This window comes from Anguilla rostrata, chromosome 5, assembly GCF_018555375.3.
Source record: "Anguilla rostrata isolate EN2019 chromosome 5, ASM1855537v3, whole genome shotgun sequence".
Classification (NCBI taxonomy): Eukaryota; Metazoa; Chordata; class Actinopteri; order Anguilliformes; family Anguillidae; genus Anguilla; species Anguilla rostrata.
This window is the reverse complement of record NC_057937.1, coordinates 46,246,359-46,272,173: the sequence shown is the minus strand read 5'-3', so window position 1 is coordinate 46,272,173 and position 25,815 is coordinate 46,246,359. Positions and strand designations below refer to the sequence as shown.

Genomic DNA, 25,815 nt, shown 5'->3' with positions numbered 1-25,815 from the left:
TTTTTAATCATCCCTGTTAGCGTACATTTAGTTCTGAACTAGGTCATCGGATGTCCCCATCAGGCACACGTGAACCTTGTGGAGACTGATTTTACGCTTTTAGTTTATTTATTTAGTTTGCTGAACATTTTTCTGTGATGTGGAATGAAGCCATGAAAGAGTCACTTTGGATTTAGTCCCAAATGTAGAACTGCATTTTCAAAACCCATCATGTAGTTTATAAGTAGCCTCTCCCTAGGAGCACGGATGCTCTTTTTTTGGATATTTGAGCAATTCCCCCACCCATGGGAAATATTTTTCTTTTTTTGGGGAGGGGGGAGGGTGGTGGGTTATGAATGTTCTATCAATAAGCTACCATCTAAAGACTTTTTTTTGAGGTGTTGTATGGCCAGCTAGTATTTATTAGGTCTTTAACAGTTAAATATGACTTCATTACATTAGACTGAGTGTCTTGAGCTGGGCTATTATTTCTGTAATATATGAACTTATTATATTATACTGTTTCTTTTGCTGTTATTGGTCTTCAGGGAGATCTTTTTGGGATTGTGCGGAGGCCAGAGGACACATGCGAAAGTTCAGAGCATTTTTGAAATTCTATGAATCATTTTCCAAATTTGGATTCAGAATTGGACCTTTAGAGGCCAGTTCTTGCAAAGCAGTCAAATTGCTATTGACTAGGGTGACTTCTTTCTAAATTCATGTCAAGGGTTATCTTTCAGTTCTGTGTAGCAGAGTGTCTCCTGTGTAAATGCTGTGTAGCTTTTCCTTGCAATCCCAATGGCTCCACTGTGATAACATCAGTTGGCCATTCCTACTATGCTGAAATACTCCACTCAAATATCTCATCAAAACAATTTTTCCGAAGCCTGCCCGACGGTCAGAATAGATGGTAGTGTGCATACTTGTTGTGACAGGTGCTCTGTCAAAGCCATCATTTGATTTGGTATTAATTTCTGATTGCCGTGCAACTGCTTTTGAATGAATATGAAGTCACACCTGTTACATCAGACGTTATTTTGAAGTAAACAAGTACATAATGCCTGCTACAAGTTCTGACTTGTTCTGCAAAACCATCCTGCCCTCTACCATTTCAGAGAATTTAACGCATGTGGAAACAAGTTGAGTGTATAAGGCACAGACAGTAAGGAGAAAAACAATGCCGCGAGGGTGAAACAGATTCCAGTACTAATCTGGTTGCATTTGTATTCTTAGGTTCTGTGTTGTCTCTGTTCAGTCAAGCTTTGGAATTTTAAGATGGTGTCGCAAGATATTGGCATGGACCAAAAAACCACTATTCTACTGGACTATGAATAGACTAGACATGTTAAGAATCATTATTTGTCCATGTTTAGCAGTCAGCTGGGGATAGCGTGCGTGCTGCACAGAAGGGTTAGCTGATGAGTTGGAGATATGGGCCCGGCACCACAGGGCTCATTCCCCGGGGCTTCTCCTGCTTTCAAACCCCAATGAGTGCTGCAGTGTTCCAATGAGCGTATAATTCAGGGTTTGGAAATGCAAACAGATAAGGTTCCTAAGTAGGTCCAGTAAACAGTGAGGTATGTAGGTAATATGTAGGTAATAACACTCAATTTAAGAGTGTTTACATTATTACTGTGCTAAAGAAAAACTACTTCTGATACGTTAGGATTGTGTCATTTTTCATAAATAAGCAAATAAGCAAATTTCCTATTTGGTTCCTTTTTACTGTATTTTTATCAGCAATGAAAAAGATAATAAGTGGAATAATACATTTGTGTAATGTACTGAATGTTTTAATAGGCAGGTATAAATAGGCCCTTAACAATAAATGTGTCTTAAATGATGCCTAATATACCATTGCAAAGTGAAGGAAGGAAACTTATTGTCCACAAATCTGGGTGGTGAGTCGGGGTAAAATTTGAAGTTCCCTTAGTAGTCGAGGTCATTTTACTCTTTGTACAGTTTTGATCAGGCCAGGGCTATGCCAATGTTGTGGGGAAATGCTTGACCATAACTTTCATGCGATTATTGCTTATTGCCAACACTGATTGCAACGCGCAGAATACTTCACAATAAATTAAGCTCAAATAAATTAAATGTGAAACCAAAAACAGAAATGGAGCACACTGCTTTTTCTGTGCTACTTTATACCGCTGGTTGTGTTTCAAGTCCATCTTACACACCGAGACCTCCTTTATTTTGAGAAATACAGACTGCTTGGCTTGTGTTTTGGCTGCAGGACATTGACTTTAAATCAGAGTTGAAGGATCAAAGCTTCATTTGGCATATAATAAGTGAAATGCTGATGTAAAGTTTTCCTTCCATGTAGAATGGCTTTATTTGGGTAAAAATTGGTTGTTTTTGCTTTTCTTAGATGTGTGGGTCGATCGTGTGTCATGTATTTCATTGGAAAGCCTGTTTCTCTAGATAACAGGATTTGAAAGTACTGGAAAGCCCGGGTAGATTTTAAAACACCTACAGACACAAACATAGTAGAAGTAGTATAATTCACAGATGGTGTTTCTCAGAATAATTCATGCATATTGACAAGAAAACAAATACAGAGGAATAATAGTGCTGCAGTGTCTATCAGGTTTGTGAGTCTGTTGCAACAGTTGGCTTGCTGCAGTTTCCATGCCTAGGTTTTAAATGGCTGAAGTCTTTTTCAGTCGGGGAAAATAAAACACTGAAAAGCCAATGCCCAGTTTCCATAGAGTGCAGTTAGATTCCATTGAGGCAGAATTGGGTTCCATTTTATTCCACCGTATGGAAAAAAACATGCAGTTGTATTTTTGTTTCAAAAGTGGCTTTCCTTGCAGGAGTGGTAGGATGATGGCCTGTCATCTAAAATGATTCAGATGTCATAAAAAAAGCCTTTATAAGTGCTTTTACACGATAAATCAGACTCCTAATTGCATTGGTACATTTGCCATAGGCATTTTCAGCTTAGTATAATTGTGCTTTCTGCTTTACATTAGGAAATGTTTATTTCCCTTCTGATCAGGCATGCGCAGGATGAAATTGAAAATGTCACATCAAAACTTGTCAAATTGTGCATGAACCAGAGGGCTTGAAAATAGACATTGATGTAACATTTACCAGACTATGATTAAAAGTGCCTATAAAACGTCCTTCCTCTTTATTTTTTGGAGCTTTATCAGGATGCTCTAAGAGACAATTATAGAACAAAACGGACTTCTATGCTATGAGCTGATGACTTATGTCACTTCATCAGCAGAAGTTATTTCAGATTTGGGGAAGGGAGCAAGAATGCCCTTGCTGCTGCACCCTCTGAGAGACGGACTGACAGTTCCCCAGTGGGCAGGAGGTGGTGGATTACGACATGCGTCTGATTTAGGCGGATAGTGACATATTTCTGATTTACCTGAGAGGGCCCGCCCCTGTTCATCATCACCAAGGAGATGTGCTCCAGCTGTTCGCTGGCTGAGAAGGGTATGAGCCATGGGGCTCCCTGCCTACAGTAACAGCCCAGAACCAGTCCCACCATATGACTGGACACCTTTTATGACCCCGGTCACCATCGGCAAGTGCCAAAACCCAGCTCTCTACCTGTGTGTTTGTGTGCATGCGCCTGTGTACATGTGTTGTGTGTCTGTATGTGTGTTTTGTGTGGTGTGTGCATACAGTACATGCTTGTGTGTATGTGAGTGTACGGTAGAGCAGTATTTATTGGGCAAGGGGTTTGCCAGTCAATTGTGTATCACAGTGAATCTGCTTGTTTAAGTAAATAGGGAACTGGAGCAAGGAATGAGGGAGAGGCTGGAGGAGCTGGAGACCTCAAGAGCCATCCCAGAATGTAATGAGCTCGGTACTGCATGTGGTTTTTCAGCCTGCGTGTCTGTGCAGCTAAAGCTTTATCTGGGATTTCCCTCTATTTTTTTTCAAAATAATTGTATTATTAATATAAGACTAATTAATCAGTTGTTTGTCTACTTCTGCTAATACAAAGGTCCGGAGGTGTTTCGACTGGCCAGATCAGACAACAGTGTGCTTTTTCATTTTGTTTCGTCGCCTCTCTGGCCTCCTCGCTGACTGATTCATCTTGATGGGCGCTGTTAGCCTCCGCGAAGGGTGGCAGCTTATGTTGTGTTTGTGTCTGCCTCCGTCGGGCCCCTCGCTCCTGTGGGACGTCTGCAGTGATCAAAACGTACGTGAGTCCTGGCTCCGCGAGAAACGCGTGAACGACAGGAAGATATATTGCAGGCAAAATGAAATGCGTGGCTGGCTGTCCATCCGCAATCGCCCTCTGAAAAAGTTCTTTCTATATCATTCCAAATGCTGATTTGATTCCTTCCAAAGGCTGCAGAATTAATATATTTGTTTGGCTGAGGGGGGCTTTTCTGATTTTGACGGCCACATCACTGCATTTGACACATTTGAAAACTCGGGCCTTATATTAGAGCTAGCAAAAAAAATAATAAAGAAAGGCTTTCAAAAGGAAATGAAAGCACAGCTTTGAAAGCATCACCAGTGGGCCTATGGTACTAATGATACACAATTAGAATGCCTCATTTTAAGTAGCATTTAGATCTGAAAGAGGCTCAGTTGCCAGCTGATGGGCAGAAGTAAGTTTTATTTTACATTTTCAAAATGCTTCCTTTGTGCCAGAGAAGTGCTACCCAGCGTGCGGCCCGAGAGAGCGATGGGAGCGCGTTATTTACTGGAGCTTTTGCACGTCGGCGGTGCGGTGACATCTTTAGATTATGGGCCGTGGATGCACTTGTACTCACATTTGATCCCGACTCCTGTCTCTCGCCCGTGGCCGCATTCCGCCCACCCTCGCTGCAACCGAGACAAAAAGTGATAATGACTGGAACCCGCCGGCATTCCACCTCCAGGACATCTGCAGAGAGTAATGAAGCAAAGCAACATTGCGCAATTTGTTTTCCGGTGGAAAAAAAAGAAAGGTTGGTTTAAGCTGGCCAGAATTTTTAGAGGTTTAGGTGAAACACTAAATCGGTCACCAACACACTGTCATTTCCTTCACGCCAAGTGTGTGCCTTACTATAATTTTCTCTCATTTACAGTACTTCTGTTACTGTCACACATTCACCCGCTTGCTACCTGTAGCTGCCGGTTGACAGTTCCTCCTGAAAACTCTTTTTGCTGTCCAGAAGCTGTCTATTATGACAAGCATCAAGCTGTAGCCTTACTTCTATGTTTTCTTTTTTTTTTAAACAAAAATCAAGGGAAAAAAATCCAATGTTACTTGCTTCTCCCTGCACTGACTTTTTCTTTTTTTTAAAGAAGAGGTTGAAGCAAAGCCTTTATTCAGAGAATTCATCTTGTGATCAGTGTTGCCAGATTGGCCCACCCAGTTAGGATACTTTTTTTGTATTGTGGAGAAAGGGGAAAACGGCAAAGCGGCTTTGGGCGGGAATCCGTATGGCCATTTTCGAATCTGGCAACATTGCTTGTGATCTTCGTTTATAAATCTCCTCTCTATTTTGCATGTACATTTGCACTCCTCTGAATACATGAATGGCTAAGGATGACCTTTTCATTTCTGAAAATTGCAGTGAAGGGGTAAAGGCCTGTCAAAACTTTCTGCCTCTCAAACCTTTGTAGTACTGACTGCTCAGGAATTTTTTTCCTTCCAACTTTGGGAGGGTCCTGCTTTTGCAAAAATGTAACATTTGTCTGACCCAGAAATAAGGAAAGAATAACATTATCTGCATGGCCTCAAATGGCGAACATATGGCATCTGGGGTGGCACATGCAGCTAAAGCACTCGCTCTTAGTGCAGTGACAGTCCCCTCAGTTTGAAACTGAATCCAGGCTGTGCCAGACTTTGGCCAGGTGTTCGATTCGCTCTCATTGCTCAAGAGTCAGACACCTGCAGTCTGGCAGTGCCAGCTGTGCAGGAAGTACCGCCCTCCCACACAACTGCTCAGCTCAGCTGATGGAACGTAGAGTAGAGTGAGAATCCGTGGCTGGCAATGTGCCCCTAGAATGACATTTGTGCTAGTCTGTGTTCTGAATTTACATATGTTAAAGGGATGGGGGATTGGACAATTCAAATTGGGAGTAAAAGTCTGAATTGGCAATTGGTAGGCTAATCTGTCGAATAAAAAACTATGTAAACATCATGGATAAAAAATTTTTTTTAATTATATTTATGAATACCATAGGGAAACTATGCCTCAGAGACTTTGAATACCTGAATACCTATTGTACCATACACGTCCACCAAGGTTGGTTAGTGAATATGTTGTCAATCAAACCTTTTTCATGCCCTTATTTGACTCTTGTATTTTTATGTGTTGCTCAGTGATAAGGCCTTGGGGTGATTGTAATCATTGTATATTACTTTCATCATCTGTTTCTTCACTGTGTGAAGGTACAGTAAACCGCAGTGCCTTCGTTTCCTTTGAAAGCCTGGATTCTCCTGGACTCTGTTCCTCAATCCCATCTGAGGGTCGGCGCTTAAAATAAATAATAAGATGTCTTGAGCACTCACCACTGATTTATCTTCAGAGCCAGTGACCCTCCCACCCATTCCGATAAAAAGCAGCCGTAATCAACAAGCAAGTCAGGACACTCAAAGGAATGACAAATGCGGGTTTAATTTTTACAGGTTGTGGAATGAGGCTGCTATGATTTATTGAACAAAAAAAAACCTCGAAAACGTGAAAAACAGCACTGCTTCTTTTTTTCCCACCGCAAACCTTTCATTCCTGTGGCGGGATTGTGTTGATTTAATGCCTGACAGCAGGGCAGTGTCTCCCGTGCTGGGATAGCTGGAGGAGAGGGCTTGCGTGTCAAATGTGAAGCACAGTCTGCCCAAAAACAGCTGGAAGGAAACATGGTGCTGTTTTGATGAGGAGCGGGCATAAAATGTGAACGTCTTTAATCTGAATGGAGGCCTTGGCTATTCCCATTGCACCTGCTGAGGCCCCCCCTCCCTCCCTCTATCCCTCCCTCCCTCCCTCCCTCCCTCCCTCCCTCCCTTCCTCCCTTCCTCCCACATAGCTATTTGCCAGACGTGATGTTCTCATTAATGCTTTTGTTACAAGAGTGAGTTTATCATGAAGGTTATCTTTTCAAGTCATGGAACGAGTAGAGCAAGTGCTAACAGCCTTCTGTCCATTTGAGAATGTCGTAACTGGGATTGTTTTTCACACACATTTACAAAAATGTCCTCGTGACAGCTTAAGGAAAGCCCGAGGGTAAGATTTCACTTGGGTTTTGGTGGTGTATATTGCAATATGCTCATTAAAGAAGCAATACTCGAGGGTCAGACCATTGTCATTTTGCTATTTGCTAATAATAAAATGCCTTTGTCAGCCACTGTATTTAATGAATATTTTATTTTCCATCAATATAGAGAGATACTTGGCAAAAATAAATCCAGTTCTGTCTTTCTAATGTCTGTATTTCACATTATATTTTACATTACTGCATTAGTATACCAGGGTGGTACACATCTATATTATTTATTGTGGATGTCTAATCTTTGAGAAGGGACATATTACAGGTATAAAGATTAACAAACCTGTCAGGCAGCAAGATTCCCACCAGATTAATGGGAAACCACAAAATTTCAATCTTCAGCACACGACAGGACAGAAACCTAACCAACCATTTAATATTTCACATTTGACTTGCAAATGCGAGACAGTTTGGAAAAGGCGTGAAGATGCATGGCACATGGAAATGAGGCTAACTTATTAAAATTGTACAGCTCCCTGGAAAAGTTATCTGCACCCAGCATCAGTTCTGCTTGCCTGCCAGTCAGTTGCAATTTATCAGTTGTTTCATTTATTAATTTTTTTTACGTTATCCATATCATTTGTAACATGTAAGCATTGTTATTCTGTGACAATGCTAAAAAGGTTTTGAGGCTTGCCCATTTCTAACTTGTTTGTATCAATTTCACACCGAGTAACCTTACTGATGTGCGATGCAGCTCCTCTCACTAACTAATTGAAATGCGGAATTTAAACTAGCTTTTCTATGCAACTTTAACAGGTGTGCATGGGATGTGCACTAAGAGCTGTTGTAACATTTCACTTAGAGGCTTGATGGACCAAATTTCTCTACCATTGCTCAACACAATTATTTTTGAAGTTGGATAAAAAGGAAGGCAGTGTTCTGTGATTGCATATCACTGAGGCTGGGAATGCCATCGCCCTTGCTTTCCTCTGATTGCGGTCAGAGTCACAATTCAAATGGTATGTCTTTTGATTGCAAAGGCATAGCCACAAAGGTTTTGTTAAAGCCATCGTTCTGTCCTCAAATTCTCTTTGAATATAAGTAACGGCTGCTGGGTGGCTTGGCCAGTTAAGGCACTGTTCTAGGGCATGGATGAGCCCAACAGATGAGTCTGCATTAGCCTGACACATTGGCGACGGCCAACAGCCTACTGGCTAGCATTCATGATACGAGACTGGAGGATTTCAGTGTGCCCAGATTAGGCCTACAGCATGTGATTGCTTACTAACAACCCCCATCTTGTCGATTGAATGCCCAAAGGTCCACCTGTTGGGCGCATCTTCCTCTCAATCATGTCTGTGTGAGCCTGACTTGCAAATTGTGGTGTGATAAGAAGCAGCAGTGACTTCACATGCTTTAGTGGAGAGCTCATACTCACCCAAATCAATAGCCATTGGGCATTGCAAATTGGGGAAAAAAAATTTGAACACATTATATTCTCAAGTATAATTGGCTGCAGCTGAATCTGAGCTCCATGCAGGAACCTGGGTTTGTTAGCATGACAGTTCACCAATTTATGCCCAGTCTGTGTCCCAACCGTAATATGGATGCTGTTGTGGTGAATCATTATTGTGCTGAGTGGTTACATCAACAGCAAGGGCACCCGGAGGACCTGACCTTTCATTGCATGGTGAATTAAGGCTCTTCAGTCATCTGCTGAAATCGCGGCGTCATTTTTAGAACCACTTGACTCAATAACAGCTGTCACTCACATTGAAGTAATGATGAGAAAACAAATGTCTCACGTCTGCCATTAACTGAAGTGGATGAATATAGGCTTCTTGCAAAGGATCTGATAAAAAAAAAAAAAAAAAGACTTGAGGCGGCTGCCTGTGACAGGCTTGGACTTTAAATGTTTTATAAAGTTTCTTTTAAATCCGCTGAGAAATGTTCTTTACACTATGCTGCGAGTTAACAAGTGAGCAACATTAGCTGTCAATGGGATTTTGGAAACCGGGCTCCTTGGACCCTTGTTTTTTTTTTAGGAGAAACTGGATTTGGTTGTTACTCTGTTATCCGAGTGGAACTGCATTCAAATTCAGCTGGTGTCAGACTGGGGCAGCGTACCATGGACAGGTGTTGAGTATCAGGGACAAGAGGCTCTTAAAATGTATGGATAACCAGGGAAAGGGGGCCTCACTGTCAGTTGACCTGCAATCCCAGACTCTTAAGACAGGTCCTCAGTGCTCCACACACTATGCCCATCAGATCCTGATCAAGGTCATCATTATTCCCTGCCCTTCAGACCTAACAGCATTGGTGTGTGCCGCCTGTAGCGAGTGAGGTTGGACAAAGTGTTCTGGTTTTCTTTTCTTACCCTTTAGCATCTTTGGTTGTCAGAGCAATGGAATAGAATAACCTCGCTATGCTTGCTATATATAAGATTGAATGAGCCCCTTTTGAGGTCCCACATGGTTGGTTACACTCACATGGTTGATGTCTACCTCTGAATAACTGAAAGATACTGATTGTAACTCCTTTCTGTAATTAGTAGAATCACTGAAGTAAAATGTGTGATTGGTGTTGGTGTGGGTGTGGAGATGCGTAACCTCCCATGACTTTCAAAACTCATGTGACTATCAGTCATTTTCCCTTTTAATAAATATATATATCATTCATCTTAAGAATTTAGACTGGATTTTTGTCTCTAATAGCAATTTTATATAATTTGAATGATATATTTTAAAAATAATTTTTTTAATTACAACATAAAGAACATGGGTGATGCTATCAGGTCTGAATGTGAGAGCATGAGCTGCATTTACAGTAATGGAGTCTCACACTCATTACATGAGATCAGAGGTGTCTGCACTGGACGCTATTTCGTTATCCATGCCATTCTTGTCCTTTGGCTTGGTTTACTGGTTGCACAGTGCTCATTAATCTGGCAGGCCTCAGATGCAATAACTCATTTTTGAACAAATTGCTAAATCTGAATTTTCAGTGGCCTGGGTCGATGAGTTTCGTCATTGTCTGCACATCTGTTTCCTACTCCTGTCATTTCTCAATGTTTTTGGCTGATTTTTGTGCTTCTGTGCTTCATGGCCCTTATTGTGCCCACAGTAATGTTGCATAACAGGGTTATGTATTATTTGGTTTAGCTCTAACCCTACATAGCCAGGTTTTGATGTTTTAAAATGAGAAGGAAGTTCTCAGCTTTCACTCAAAATAAAAATGTAAGGCAGTCCTGACTCAGGCAAATAAAAAGTCAGCCGGGAGACTGTTTTAATCCATACTCAGACTTTACATTATTACATTACATTCATTTAGCAGACGCTTTTATCCAAAGCGACGTACAAAAAAGTGCATTTTCATGATCGTAGACAACTGCTGAACACGGGTTCAGTAAGGTACAATTACTTATTTTGTACAGCTATTTCTAGCCGAGAACAATGAACACTATCCTGGTCTAACATCTGCAAAGCCAAACTAGGCAGAAGAATAAGCTACAGTATTAGGACAAATACAATTTACCAAGAAGTGCAGGGATGGGGAAACATGTAACAAGTGATAGGAAAAGGGTTTTTTTTGGACTTATTTCAGTTCATTTTCTTTTGTTTGGTTTTGATAAACTTATCGTATTGACCTCTCATGGAAAGAAAGAACACTAACAGAGCCAATGAGGCAGATAAAGCCATTTTTGTAGATATATTACCTTTTCCAGAAAAATATAGGGCAAGCATTGAGACTTGGATTGCACTCATTTATGAAATTTGTTACCATAGTTACACTTTTTGCACTTGATGCTGTGTCCCTAAAGCCCCCTTTAAGATACTCCAGGTGTTGCTTCCTGTTCCTCAGTAAACCGCGGCTAGTGTTTTAAGCACTGCCCTCAATGGCTTGTACCTGCCAGCCCAGCCGTGCCCTCACCAGGTAAAGTCTAAATGGTGCAGTCCGTATCATGTACCTGCTCTTGGGAAGCCATCCGTTGGTTGGTTGATGTGTTCCTCCCTGGCTTTGGTGCGCCCTGTTGTGCTGCTGCAGTCAGTATCATCACTGGACCTCTCCATCTGCCCACATGCAGGGGTCGTGACCCCAGTCATCTCAGCCGGGTCGTTTTTCCTCCCGCGCCACACACCTGCTGAGTGACTGACTTTGCTGAATGTGCCTATATCATATGGACAGTATGTACAGTATGTGGAGATGTGTTATTTTTGCGTGCTGTGGAACCAAATCTGGGCTGTTTCGCAAAAGCTGGTTTCCAAGAACTGAAAAGGGAGAGGTTAAAAAAAAATCCTTCCTTCCTTCCTGACGTGTAAGCAAATGGCATAACTCAGCACAGTTCTCCTAATGCAGTCCAGTTCCTGAGGTGCATATTTTTAATGTGACCATACATTCCCAACCTGTATTTTAGCCTGTTCTCCTTAGCTTATCGTATGAAAATATAACTTGAAGAAAATATTTTTTATGTATATATATATATATATATATATATATATGCCGCTATCGTAGTTTTTGTTTTAATTGTTGTGTGTATGCACAAATTTGACATTTTCATCTGGAATCACTAGTGAAACCACAGCAGTCATCCTATGATTGTTTTTTTATATATATGTATTACTGTTCTTGGTCAAAATGAAGCACATTCCAGTTTGATTGAGTCTGGACTTAAGTTCCACTCCAGCTATCATGTAGCATAACAGCCATGGAACTTTTGCTTGGCATACGGCATCCTGTCTCTTTTGATTAAGATAAAGTGGCGTGAGAGCCTTTCGTGCAGCATGGAATGGAAATTCTCCGGGGGTTTACTCAGGCCATTGTTCACACCTCATGGTTATGATACTGTGGAGTTGACCTCAGATGGAATCATTCAGAATTAGCAGCTTTGCTTGGTAGCTCTTATGAGAACTTACAGCTCTGTGGAGCACTGCCATGGCTTGTGGGTGCACAGTCAGTGGAGTTAGACACGGTAGGTTTGATATGGACAGGAGCGTCTCAACGCTAACTCTTGCAGTGGATCAGGTCAAGTTTCAAGGGGCAATCCAAGTAGGCTACATTATTTTGGATCTCCCTTTCATGGACAAAGACACCACTAAAGTGAACTAACTGAATTAATAATGTCCAGTTACCCTAGTAGCCATCTCAGTGTACTTTGTCTAATGGTAACACAAGCACTAAGGTGACTTTATATATACATAGTGAAGTGTGGTTTTTTCCTAACTGTTTTTGCTTTGTTTGAAACGAAAACAAAATTGTATTTGGTAGTTGTGTCTCTCAAGCAACTTCAGAGATAATGAACAATCGGTAAGCTACAGTTTAATCTTTCAAATATATACCAAAAAGACCACACAGTTGGAATTGCTTTGTGTAAGTAGTTTATAGTATGTAATGCAGTGTAGCAACTGAATAATAGCATTTGTAGATTTGAATAATTCTCTGCTTCATTGGTTATTCTTGCTTATTTTTAAGGCAAATGGATAGCTGTGCCTGCTGAGATTTATTGTAGCTGTGGGCGCAGGGTGGAAAAGCACAGCAGGAGGGGGGGGGGGTTAGGGGCGGGGGGGGGGCGGGCGGAAGCCCTAGCAGTTTTCAGAGATACAGAAGACATTCCCTCTTACATCTTTACCACTGAGGTGGGGAAGTCACATGACATGCAACCTATTACAGAAACAAAAAATCAAAAGGCCTCTATTTTTGAAATTTCTTTTTATATCCTCCTTCGGGATGTCTTTTTGTGCAGAACGTTACTGAGCAGTAGCATTACTTAAGTGTTCACGGCCTCACAGAGGTCATAAAGTGCCTTGTAACCAACAAGCTCCTGTGAAAAATAACAAAATCAGCGCTGTAAAATGAAAAAGATAAAGCAGCACTCAGGGTGTATGAAGTTGAGACTGGCCAGCCTGGAGTGAATACCATAGACTGTTCAAAGATTCCTTTTTATGTTTTTGTTTGACATGCTTTCTTCTGCAAAGATAACGTGAGAGCAGACATCATTGAGAAAAGTGGATGCTGGTTATCGGGCCTAGTCACATGCAAATTCTTTAAAATATCTCTAGGTCAAAGGTGTTGGCGTGCCTGGACGATGTCACTGATCTGACTGTAGACTCTGGGGCTTTTGCGTTTATCTGCCTGGGCTGTGGCCCTTTCAGGAAAGGTGATGTAATGCTTTGGGAAGTGTCTATCGTGCACACAGTTAAGAGCTCTGACTGTGCAATTTCAAACTGTGGAACTGGCAACCCATCAATAATACAAGTATGATCGGGTCTGAGTAACTAATTAAACATTTGTGCTTAGCAGCTGTGCGAGAGAGACTGAGAGAGAGAGGGCGAGAGAGAGGGGGGGGGATGAGTGAGAGGGAAAAATTGCAAAGGGGGAAAACATTTGCAATCAGCAGGGACGAGATGAAGTGAAAAATTATGTGTGCTGTGAATTTGTTAAGCATGTGAACAGTGAACAAGGACAAGCGCGGTTTATGAATAACGAAGCTCTCAATTAGATAAAATCCCTCTTCTTGCCCTTTTTGATCTGTGAGATAGAATGTCATTGAAAACCACTCCTGAATGGCAGATTCCCAGTGCTGTTAGCTCTTTTGATTATGTGACACACTTCTCATGCAACAAAAAATGGAATATGTTACAGTCTAAGCATTGCACTAAACGGGAGTAAATAGGTTATGTTCGCAGAATTCCATTGAGCTGAGGCTGGAGTAACTGAGGTGGCTATGAACAGGGCCAGGCAGCTGTTGTTTTTCAGTGAAGTTGGAGGAAATCGAAGAAGCGGAGTCCTACTATTTTCATGAGCTATGCTCACAGGCTTCACATTAGTGCTAATCATCCAGTTAGCTGAAGGCCTGGTCATTCAGCTGATTGATGTTCCGCCTGCATCTATACAGAGTCATCAATTTGACACAGTGTTCTAAGTTATAAAGTCCCGCGGGAACTGACGCACGCAGTGCCTCACGGTATACCCTGGCAGCGTCTGTGAGACCATCCAGCTGTGCGCTACGGCGTGTCCTTAATCCCTCTTTTCTCATTGCAGGAAGCTTCAGCTCTATGGGCGATGGCAACTGGCCCCAAAGACACCCAGGTCTTTGGAGCAGTGAGGCAGCCCTCAGGGAGCTAATGTCCTCGCAGTGGTCTCTCTTCATCTGGGTTCCGGGGCTCAATAACTGCCTCAGGAACGAGAGACTGCTCCTGCAAGGGCTGCCGAACACTGCATCCCGCATTTGAATGTTTGCTCCTGGGGCAGAAGTGGTGACATTAACAGGGTGGTGTATCAACTCCCAAGCAAGCTGTGCAGTCCCCCCTGATTTTAATAACCTATGTGTGTATCATCTCAAACATTCAAAATAAACATCTTGTGCTTGGTACTGGTTGTACTTGCTTTGAGTGTGTTTTTTTCCATGACTCTGGAACAGACTGTATGGGTGCACCCGAAAATATGTTGCCACTTCAATGGGATATTGATGTTAATGGTTACAAATGAATGCCTCAATGTACAATCAATGGATTTATGGTTATAATGGCAGGACATTAGAACAGTGAGTACCCATAGTGATGCTGTGTGTGAGTGAGAGTTGCCTTGCTGTACATGAATTTCCTTTTTGGGCTAAAGCAGGAGTGTTGATGGTCTGGCCAGTCCTGTGGGGCTGGGTGCGGACGTATTTATTATGGTTCCAGGCACCTCTGCAGTAGCTGCTAACACGGCAGTGGGTGTAGCTTTTTAGGAAGGGTTCTCGAGTGTCCCTCTTCCAGAATTTCCATTTTGGCAATGTTGAGCAGCTGGGGTATTGGGATTTTGAGCTAGCTCCAAGTAAGCCAGACCATATGTAATGATATGAGTCAAAGGCCCTTGGGCTCCTAGTGAAAGTGCATGTGGGAAAGAGGCTGCAGAAGTGTCCGGCATCAGTTTTCAGTGCTGTAGAACAAAGGAGCCTGCTTTCAAGTCTTCTCCAAGTTAATGAAGTTTGCTTTTGAAATGCTTACATGAAAACAAATGCAATGAGGTATGCATGAGGTTGTTCTTGCTTGATGTCGCATAACTTTTACGTAAGACCGTACCTGGTCTCTACACTATCTGGAAGTTCTTTGATCCTTCAAAAATACAGAGTGAATGCTCATGTAATCTCTTTGAAGATCAACTCAACCATAAAAGGTATGAGATCTCCTTCCCTTGAAGTATTAAAGACCAAAGGGTCAGCACATCCCAGGTTAAGGAAGATGAAGCCTGTGTTTTTCACAGCTGTGCATCTTGCAATTTCCTCCACAGAGTGTACCTCTGAATCAAAGGGATGGTGGGTGCCCTTATTTAACCAAAAGCTTTTTTTTCCAGGTATCTTGCAGCTGAACACTGAGTAGTTCCTTTACCCTGCATTGAGAAACATGACGACCTGCATTGCACTGCTTGTAGCCATTCTCCCCATTCTTCAAGCTGGTAAGTCACTGAGTTGTCAACTTTAGTGCATGTAGGGCCGCTGGGGACATTACCCCCTAGAGTGAGTCTGGCAAATTAATCATATTTCATGCTGTGCTGTGTAGGTGGGGAGAGTTGCAGCTTAAAAATTTAAAGACTTGCCTGTGTTACGTTGGTGCTGTAACTCGTAAGCAGACTGATGCCTATGGGTTAGCTACAGTTTCTGTGGGAATTCAGAGAGGAAGTGTTGTGGAGCTTAGAGCCATAGCTGCACTACAAAGGGTGATGTCAGGACAAGCGAATGAGTGGTTTCCCTGGCTAGGGGCCAAGGCTGTTAGCCCAAAAAGCTAATTGTATTTCTTTCTGCTTTCTGCTGATTGCAACAAACATAGGCCGACACCTTCAGCTGACTTTTTGTTATATATGGGCTAGGTTAATTCTCTCTAATAAAGGCCTAGTTTTATTATTTTACATGAATTACATGCATTGCCAGTCCTGCAGAAGTTCAGCAGTTAACTTTTGCTGCAGCCTGGGTCATCTCTGACGTGATTTACGATTATGCACATAGAATTGTGTATTTATCAGTCTCCATTTCCCATTCATTATTGTCTGTTCTCTAGGTCAACATCAAACAAAGTTGAAAGTAGGAAAGAATAAGGTGATTTTTTTTAAAAAGAAGCTGCATTAATATAGCTGTTTCTCCCCCTGTCTTAATCACAAAGGGGATACATTAAACATGATTGTCTATGTGATAGAGCATACAAATGAGCCTTTGGATGCAAAATGTTCTGTTTTTTCTCAGGCTACAGACCTAAGAGGTAGGGTCATTTTTATGATCTGTTAAACAGTAATTTTGCCCAGGACTCTGGGACAATTAACCTGTCTAAATTTGATTATGGAGAACAGAATATTGACTTATAGCCTGTTGAGTTTGTCTCAGAGAGCAGAGCAGCATTTACCTTAGAAGGGAACTGTCGAAGCAATGAGTCCCAGTACTGCCACTCTGGGGCAAACATTTGGACGTGGACTTCAGCAAACACAGAGAATACTACACCTAGCCTGAAGACTGGTCTTGTATTCATTTATTTCATTAAAAAAGATTGTGATTGTTATGATATTTATAGGTGTTTGATTATGTTACTGTACTTTTATTTCTTTCATTTTAAAGCCAAAACACAATTTATTGTAGTCGCAAACAGAAGCCTCTGTATAATAAACAGGATTAGTTCTCTAGCTTCCAGAGCCATTCTCAATGGCAACTCATTTCCCACAGAGCAGCAAGCAGGGAGAAATCTGAACCATTGCCTTTCCCCTATGCGTTTGATAATTGCACTGTGCAAAACAAGCATGTTTTAAAGCGATTACACAGCTGTATGCATGCATAGTTCTGTGTTGGCAGGCTTTGATGTCAGTTTTTATGAAGCACAACATTCCTGTGCACTTTTCAATGGCTCCTTAAAGACAGTGTACATATGATTAGCATTCGGCAGAACATGCACTGCAGTAGAAAAGGTACACAGTTTAAATTATTTTATTTCAAATTTAATTTTTGTCATTATCATTTTCGTAGAAACATGTTCATAAATCTGCCAGTATGGAAAGCCAACAGATGCTACTAATACAAATCCATAATTTCTGCAAAATCTACTTGGATTCAAACCTTCCTTTGCCAACACTCTACTCTTCTAAGCATTGACTTTGTTTTTTTAAGCAGAAATGTTTATTCTCAAACATTTATCCATTTATTTATAATCCATAACATCTTGGGCTTGTGTCATACAGTTCACAGGCTTTTGTTCTTTTTTTTGATGAAATGACAGCAGCAAAAAAGGAATCATTCAACTTTTCCATCACCAAACTGCCAAATCACCCAATGTTTTCGATTTGGAATGGGTTTTGTGGGAATTTTAACTGCTGTCTCTGAATTCATTAGATGTAGTTGATGTGTGTGTGTGTGTGTCTGTCTGTGTATGTGTATGTGTATGTGTATGTATGTGTGTGCCTGCAGACTAGAAAAGTATTTGCGTGCCCTTACATATTTTTCAAATCCACCCTGTTATTGGATGGGCATGCCTGTTTAAGCTCACTGTGAGGGGTCAGTGAGTCAATTACTTACTGTAAACACACTTGTCCTGGATGAACCAGTATATTTGCCCTCCTTTTTTATTTCCAGGAACAGAAAGAGTAGCTAAACGTGATTTAACCAAGGCCCATTAAAACCTGTTGAATAAAATCAATGTAGTATCACACTGTGAATAAATTTCACTGTATTTCTTTGCATCTTATTGCAGCTTGTCCGGACAAAGAACCTGGTCTACAGCCTTGGACTCCTGGTCACAACGAGGCTCATCGTGTAACCATCGGTTATGGCAGAAAAGTGGTCCTCTCCTCTTCAGCCACGGTTCATTCCATTGAAATCGAAAATGGAGGTAGCATGATGCGCTCTCTATGTGCTGTTTAACTGTTATTTATTCACTAACCGCCTGGTCTGACATGTAAAATATATGTGTTAAATAGCAAACATGTATTAAAACTTAATAATGTACTCATATCTCATGGAGTTCACCTTAGGCGCATAGTATGTGTGACAGTTTTTTATTTTCCTGAAATGCAGGTGGTGAAAATATTGTAGATAAGATCTGTCATATTTAAGTTTCTATATTCTGTTATGTCGGTAAATGTGGAGCAGGCTAATCTCTTTATGGCTGTATTTTTTCAATAGGAAAGCTTGTGTTTGCCGACACCAACCGACCAATTACTCTACGAGCCAAGCACATTCTCATAGGAGACAAAGGGGAGCTGCATGTTGGCAGCCCAGACTGCCCATATAAAGGCAACCTCACCATAGCTCTGTATGGGAGGTACGTATAGGACCCAGTGGAAGGAGTGATCAGTGACACCTGAATCCGATATGGCTACAATTGTTTATGAAATATAATGTTTGTTTTTCAACTCGACAGATCCGACGACTCTGAAGTGGATCACCCCTACTTTGGGCGAAAGTACATTGGCGTGGGCGCAGGTGGCACTCTGGAGATCCATGGGGAGAAGAAACTGGCGTGGACATTTCTTGACAAGTCCCTACACCCAGGGGAGACCAACGAAGACAGCTACCACTTTGAGAGGGGGTGGGGAAACAGGGGAATCATCATCCATGTGATTGATCCCAAGACTGGGGAGGTGCTCCACTCTGATAGGTCAGTGCGTGATCCCACGATGTGCTGTTCCCTCGCCTTGCCTTTGATTTGTTCAGCGCAGTCTCCTAGATTTGCTTGTTTTTCTATCTCCGTCTGATTTATCAACACACCAAGTCCTATATTTACTGTCCCGCCTCCATAAAAATCTAATAATTCAGGAGCCTTTTGATCTGTAGTGCAGTTAGGAAATATAAGGAAAGCATTTATTGAGCCAAGCAATAAGTTGAGCATTCAACTTGGCAAAATTGTCGGGGAGTCTCTTTGGAATTTGTTAAAATATCCATTTGAAGAGAGAGACACAAAATCACATTTACTGTTTTGAAACTGTGCCCTCAAATACACTTTCAAGCTAAGGCCTAACAGACCTGAGCCGTGCTTTGTTATTGCAGTTTGTGACAATATGCTGTCCCATTTCTCACTGGATCCCTTCAATGTGTCACGGTTCCAGATTTGACACATACAGGAGCAAGGACGAGAGTCGCCGCCTGTCCCAATATGTGGAGGCAGTGGAAGGCGGGATGATCCTAGCCATGGTGGTGAACGATGAAGGGTCCAATAACCTGGAGGACACGGCCAAGAAGACAATGTTGAAGCTGGGCAGCAGACAGTTCCACCGCCTGGGGTTCCGGTGGGGATCCTCTCACACCGTCTCCTCTTTAACATTTTTTTCCAGTTTCTGAACAGAGTAGAAATCACGCGTAGCCAGGACACTGGCAATTGACATAGCAGAAAGGCTGCTCCGTGGCCAACTCAGGCAGGTAGCATAGCATCACTTCAGGCTTGATTTAGCTTGTGCTGAAAGAGGTCTCGCTCTTTTCCAACGGCCAAAATACCACAGTATTGATTTATGTCACGCAGAGGTTTCAACAGACTCAATTATTTGATGTTATTTATTCTAATGGGGAGGTTTGTCTCTCCCTGCAAGACTGCTAGGGTATTTTTTTTTTTAAAACAGGAAGAAAAATGAGAGCGTTGTGCACTGAAAAAAATGTAAAGAATGCATTGAAAACAGGATCTGAGTTACAGAATGACAATATGTGGAATACAGCCTTTCTGTTAAGTCAATATGATTTTTTCTTTAAGACATTTCATAAGGGTGGACACACATTTGCACTTATTACATTTTCCAAAAAGACTCCAGCCACCAGGCACATTGTCAAAGGAATGTGCTGTAATTACTTTCAGAAATCCTACGTTACTAGTATTCAAAATGAGCAAGCCAGTACAGAGTGTTTATTTTTCTGAGTCCTGAGTGTGCTGGAAGACTAATGAAACTTCTCTGGACACAGAAAGCTTGGCCGCATTGCCAGAGCGGTTAGTTTGTGAAGCGCTGTGAAGGATATCCAAATCAATTTCCTGCGGGAGACATGCTTTCTGACAAAGCAAAAAAATTTACCAACATCCATGATTAAACGTTCCCACATGATAGGATAACACATTAAATAACTTTAGGGGAGGGGCATATGTTGTGCTCCCAATTACCCTCTGTCCTGAGGCCACTGCCAAGACACAATAAAACATATGACCTGTTTTCAGGGTAGTGAGAGTGGTGAGGGGGGGGGGGGGGTCACTGAAGTCCACCAAGACAAGAACGGATTCAGGAAAGAAAAGAAGGGGAGCCTGCAATCATTTTCAGAAATAAAATTTATGCTCTGGTAACAGAGCCTTGATTGCATTCCTGAGTGTGAGCAGTTATTTGTTAGGAGGACCATTATTTGTCATTTGTTAGGAGATCTTGTTAGAAGTAGCACCGTGCCCATTCTGATGGACGGCCTGATCCAGGTCTCCTTTCCCAGTCCTAATCGCTTTGATTTAAAGAGAATGAGAATTCTGGTTGAGTCTGCTAACTGTGGACACGCAGGAGGCCGAAGTGCCAGTGTATCCCCAGGTGTCTGTCAGCCTGTCCTTGCAGGTGGACCCTGAGATTGCAGCCCTTGTCTACTGTAATTACAAGGCCGCTCTTATTTCTCCCGCCAATCATTCTCTGTGTCAACATCATTTACAGGGCTGGGTGTTAGCATGTTTGTCTAATGCAGACATGTCTCTTTCTTTCTCTTCTCATTCCCTCTCCACCTCCCCCCCCACTGTCACACATCTGCAGTCATCCCTGGAGTTTCATCACCGTGAAAGGAGACTCGTCCACCTCTGTGGAAGATCACGCCATCTATCAAGGTGAAGACTCCTCCGCTTTCGTTTGCACAGCGTTCAAAAGCAAACACGTCCGCGTAGACGGAGCGTGCAGAAACAGGTTCACTCCTCTCCTAACATTCTGTTCCATTTCTGCCTGATAGGGACCAAGGCCTCGTCCGAGGCAAAGAGTTCACGTGTATTTAAGTCGGGATATGGAGAGCATTTCACCGTCACCACCTCCAGCCAATGGGTACAAGGTAAAATATGCTCTCTGTGCCTGTGTAAAGTCATCTTTTATAGGGAATGCAGTGCAGAAAATATTATCTCACATAACATGCAATGCAACTAATGGAGGCAAAGCACTGTAGCTTTTCAATGGTTATTTATCATATAACAATTGAACATCTTATTAAGGCCTAAAGAGGCTTAGGGAGAACTGGGTAATAGAAGGCCAACAGCTTCTATAAAGTTTCTCTGCTGTTTCTATATAGTTGCCAAATGTGTAAGCAGTTGTTCAGATAAATTTTCCTTGGTTTTTAGGATTCACATATTGCCATATTTTTTGGCTGTTACACAAGAGATCATGTGCCTCATATTCAAGACAAGCCCCATCAAAGGGTATTAAAATAATGAATACTCAGATTTGGCATTTCAGTGTGTTGCTTTGCTACATTGAATTTGGATGAGGTCCAGCCGTGGTGTTAGAATTCCCAGAAGGTTTGTGTTCACCCTGTGAACCGCAACTCGGGGAGAAAGCCTTTCAATTATTTGCTGCAAATGGTCCTTGAGACGCAAAATTGAACCGCAGGAAAAGCCTCAAAGTAAATTGGACTACAGTAATAGCTGCACAGGCCCGTGCTTGTCAAGCCAAGGAGCGGGAGCCATATCTCTGCGGTGGCAGACGAGAGCTGAGTCGTGCGGCTGGTTGTCTTCGGCAGAGGCGGAGTGGACCGAGTGGTTTGATCGTGATGACGAACGTGGCTCAGGCGACTGGGAGAAGCTGGCTGACCTCCACAAGGCCTTCCCAGAGCGCACCTGCAGCAACCCCATGGACTTGCAGGTACACTTGCTCTGATGACCCCGCGCTAACCTGAGGTGAACACGGGACAATGTTAAAAAAAAAAAAAGGAAAATGCAAATGATTACACAGCACTCGAGCTTTTGGCTCCTGATCATCCTCTGTTCGCCAAAAAAAGCTGAATGCATTGTTATGTGTCTGTGATTTATTGAATAGTTGTTTGTCATTTTTTTTTGCCTGCTAACTATACACTACTGCTGCCAAACCACAGTCTTTAAAGGAAAAATATGCATGGCGTGCAACTCACTGTGTGGTGCCCACATGGATGTTATCAGTGTGTCGGCTGCTCACACCCCCTTAATTACGTATGCGACAGGTGTTGTCTATCCATTGTGACAGTTCCACGAAATATACAGCACATGAGCGTGTGTGCAGGTGGGGGGGGGGGGGGCTGTGTGGAAATGGCCGAGATCCCAGGACCCCCTTCACTCCACTGGTCTCCACTCTTTCATGTCCCCCCAACAGGTGGAAACCCAGGAAGGAGTCCCCTCCAACATGACAGGCGAGGTTTTCTACAAGAATGACAAGGACTACGGATTTGTGTGCCTCAACAAGGATCAGCCTGATGGGATCTGCCACAACTATAAAGTGCGCCTTCTCTGCGGAAAGCTCGGTATGTGGGGAATGTGAGCTTCCCTGAGCCCTTGCCCTTATCATGGAGTCAGGGGGAGCACTGCCAGCATTGTGATGTTGCATGCTAAGTTGCAACTGGAGTAGCACGTGCCAACAATGAAGGACAGTTAGAGCCTCAGAAACCTGGCGCTGGTTTCTGTCTGGGCTTGCGGAGTTGCATGTCACGCGTTACAGTGTCTTAACACAACACGGTCCCTTTGGGCTAAGGATAAAAACCTGCGGTTGAAGAAACTTGGCTTTCATGCGGGTAGTCAGAACTTCAGGCCCCATTATGGGAATTACCTCCAGCAGATGATTCCTGCCCATGTAACTCATATACTCCGTGTGGCGCCTTTCCATATATGGAGGGAGAAAATGATTATTTTGACGCTGCGCAGACACAATCTGATGCACCCTGACGACCGCGCTCCGTTCCCCGCGTAAGCAGAAAGAGGAAGACGCGCCCGTGAGCAGCTGGATCAGATGTTCAGATGTCGTGAAGGCTTTAATCTCCGCAAGTTTTATTTAGCTGTGAGGACGCGATAAGATCAGGCAGAACAGTGTTGTGGAAGCCAAGTGCAAACCCCAAGTACGCCTCTTTCTTCAGGGTCATTTGTATCATGCACTCCTAATCCATTTGGACATCGCTAACTGAATCTTCTAGTGTTTATGATGTCTCCACTGACAGCAAAGGCATGCATGACATTGTGATGAGATCCTAATAAATTGCATTGTTTGTAGTGCTTTGTTCTGAATATATTATAAAATATATTATATCTATGGTACAGTGCTGTTTAGTAAACCATAGCAGTCTGAATAATCTTTGTGGATTCTCTGAGTGCCTCATCCAGCTGAAGCAATAGTTCTTGCAGTGATTTGCCCTATGGTCTGGAATCTAATACAAACCATGTCAGTGCCAACTGTGTCCAGGATACCCAAGGGGCAAGGCACAATTAGCCGTACCATTTCTCAGAGGGGGAGGGTATTCATGAAGGATTTGTTTCTAAGAAACAGGACTACTACATCACTGGAACTGAAATAGATAGGAAATTACCAAAGGCAATGGATGTATAAATGCTCTCTTTCAAGTTAGATAATTGATTCTCGCGGAACAAAAGTTAATATAACATGGATATACGGTTGGCATGTGCAGCGTGTATGTGCGCGTGTGCTGAAAATTAAACAAACAATTGTGGTAGGTTTGGGTTTTGTGGGTATCCCGTGGTAGCTCCTATTGTAAACCTTCACACTGAGAGCCAATGGGAATACCCAACAGCATAATGAAATCTGCATGTTTCTTCTGTGTGATATCACTTCCTATACAATCGAAGAGGGACGTTCTGTCCTTGCTTTAATGCATTATGTATCTATTCATTCAGGACTTTTCCCCTTTCCTTACTGCATTTATTAGTGTTCTACTCACCTTGGGAAACATAGACCCTGGTGATTTTACCCTTTCTGATACGTGCATGTGTGTGTGTGTGTGTGTGTGTGTGCAGGCTGCAGCTACATAGTAAAGCTGTTCTGAAGGGCTGTTCTATTTTGTCTCACCATAGTGAGGCCTCAAGCTTCCATTACCATTGACACCCACTCCAACACCACTATCCTGGAACTGGCTGACGACAGCAGGAGCTGGAGGGCTGGGGACACTGTGGTGGTGGCCAGCACAGACTATTCAATGCTACAGGCTGAGGAATTCCAAGTCCTGCCATGTAAAGCCTGTGCCTCCAACCAGGTCAAAGTGCAAGGTCTGTAACATTTTCTCACTTCAACTCAGCAATTTTTGAGACATCCTATTCATATTTAGAATCTTCTCTTTAGAATATTTAGAATGTTCTATTATTTGAGAATATGCAATTGCAGGGAAACAACTAGATATTTTGTTTTCAGTGTTCCATGTTCCTTTCTTGTCAGTATCACAAACCACCTATTATACCTTTCTGCACAACTTATGTTCGAGCAGAAGAGGAGCTGTGTTTAAGAACAGTGTAGTACAGCACAGTAACCTGATAACTGGACTGGTTTTGCAGAGGGTTATTGGAAAGTGGGAAAAATATGCACAAAAGTTAATATATCATCTGAATTCAGTCTGAAAATACAGCGTAGTTAAACCTGTCCTGTGGATAGTCACACATTGGGTCTTGGGTTCTTGCCTAAATTATGATTTACATTTACATTTAATTATGTTTTGATTGATCCATTCTGTGACTACAGCCTACACTACTTTGGCATATGTGGGTTTCTTTGCTTCTGAGTTCAGCTGTGGCAAAAAGACACAGACGCGTAGGCTAAGAGAGAAACTGGAAAACCGTTGTGAACAAACAAGTGCAGCAGCGCGAATTCTGTAATTGCTTATTGCACAGTTGAAAACTGCTTTTTTAAAGCAGCCCTCCAGTTGCAGACAAGTCTGCTTTGCAATGTAAGCTTTTCACCCCTGTGAAAGCAGATTGGTTCTGTGATTGTTTTTCAAAGGGATTATAATTCCTCAGATTTCTAAAGGTTAAGTAATCACAAAGAACAAACACGTGTCTGCTGTCATTCAGAAAGCATTTTTCATTATGACAGAGCCATTCTGACATGATGAACATAATTGCTATCCCCCGGGCATTCGGCTGGCAAACATGGTTCTCAATTTACCTGTTGCAGATTAAACACGCAAACCTACAGAAGTGTGTTTTCATGTCCCATTTGCACAGACCATTCCAAAAATATCTAAGCAAAGTTAGATCTTGTTGAATCACATTATGTGCTTTTGCACATACAGTTGTTTGTTCATCATCTGAACCCTTTCACTCTCTGATGATGATGACATATGGTGTAGACGTATTCTGTCTGATGCGTGCAGTACTGGTGCAGGGTTCCTTTTTATGAATATTTATCCAACAATTCCCCAACTCCCAGCCTGTTTTCCCTGTTCATAACTTGCCTCATCAGAGACAAGCATTGTCATGTTGTTAAAACAATGACAAACTGTAATTAGGCAATTTAATTAAAATGGAAGTAGCACTAGTCTTTATTTTTCTGGCTGGGATCTTACTGAGGCTAATAGAAATTCCCTCTCTGAGCTTGAAGGCCCAGAGAATGGGGAAATGGATGCCCTGTATAAAAAGAAGAATGCAAATGGCTCTGTCACTCAATCCCCCCCCCCCCCCCCGCCCCTTTTCCACTTCTCCATTTGGAAAAAAATGTAAATGACTATACTTTCAGTTTTCTGAAGGAGTAGCGTTTTTA

The 25,815-nt window shown here is 42.3% G+C and overlaps 1 protein-coding gene across 3 annotated transcripts in view; it reads left to right on the top strand.

The window, feature by feature from the left end:
* Window positions 1-25,815, top strand: part of cemip (cell migration inducing hyaluronidase 1) — a 66,232-nt gene that overhangs the window by 15,906 nt on the left and 24,511 nt on the right. For all 3 annotated transcript variants that reach the window (XM_064336602.1, XM_064336604.1, XM_064336603.1), the window contains 10 exons: window positions 15,487-15,588; window positions 17,859-17,996; window positions 18,290-18,428; window positions 18,528-18,764; window positions 19,213-19,392; window positions 20,866-20,936; window positions 21,056-21,151; window positions 21,833-21,954; window positions 22,438-22,585; window positions 24,141-24,332. In XM_064336602.1, coding sequence (XP_064192672.1) covers window positions 15,537-15,588; window positions 17,859-17,996; window positions 18,290-18,428; window positions 18,528-18,764; window positions 19,213-19,392; window positions 20,866-20,936; window positions 21,056-21,151; window positions 21,833-21,954; window positions 22,438-22,585; window positions 24,141-24,332 — 1,375 coding nt within the window. In that variant the 5' untranslated portion in view covers window positions 15,487-15,536. The remainder of the gene's footprint in view (window positions 1-15,486; window positions 15,589-17,858; window positions 17,997-18,289; window positions 18,429-18,527; window positions 18,765-19,212; window positions 19,393-20,865; window positions 20,937-21,055; window positions 21,152-21,832; window positions 21,955-22,437; window positions 22,586-24,140; window positions 24,333-25,815) is intronic.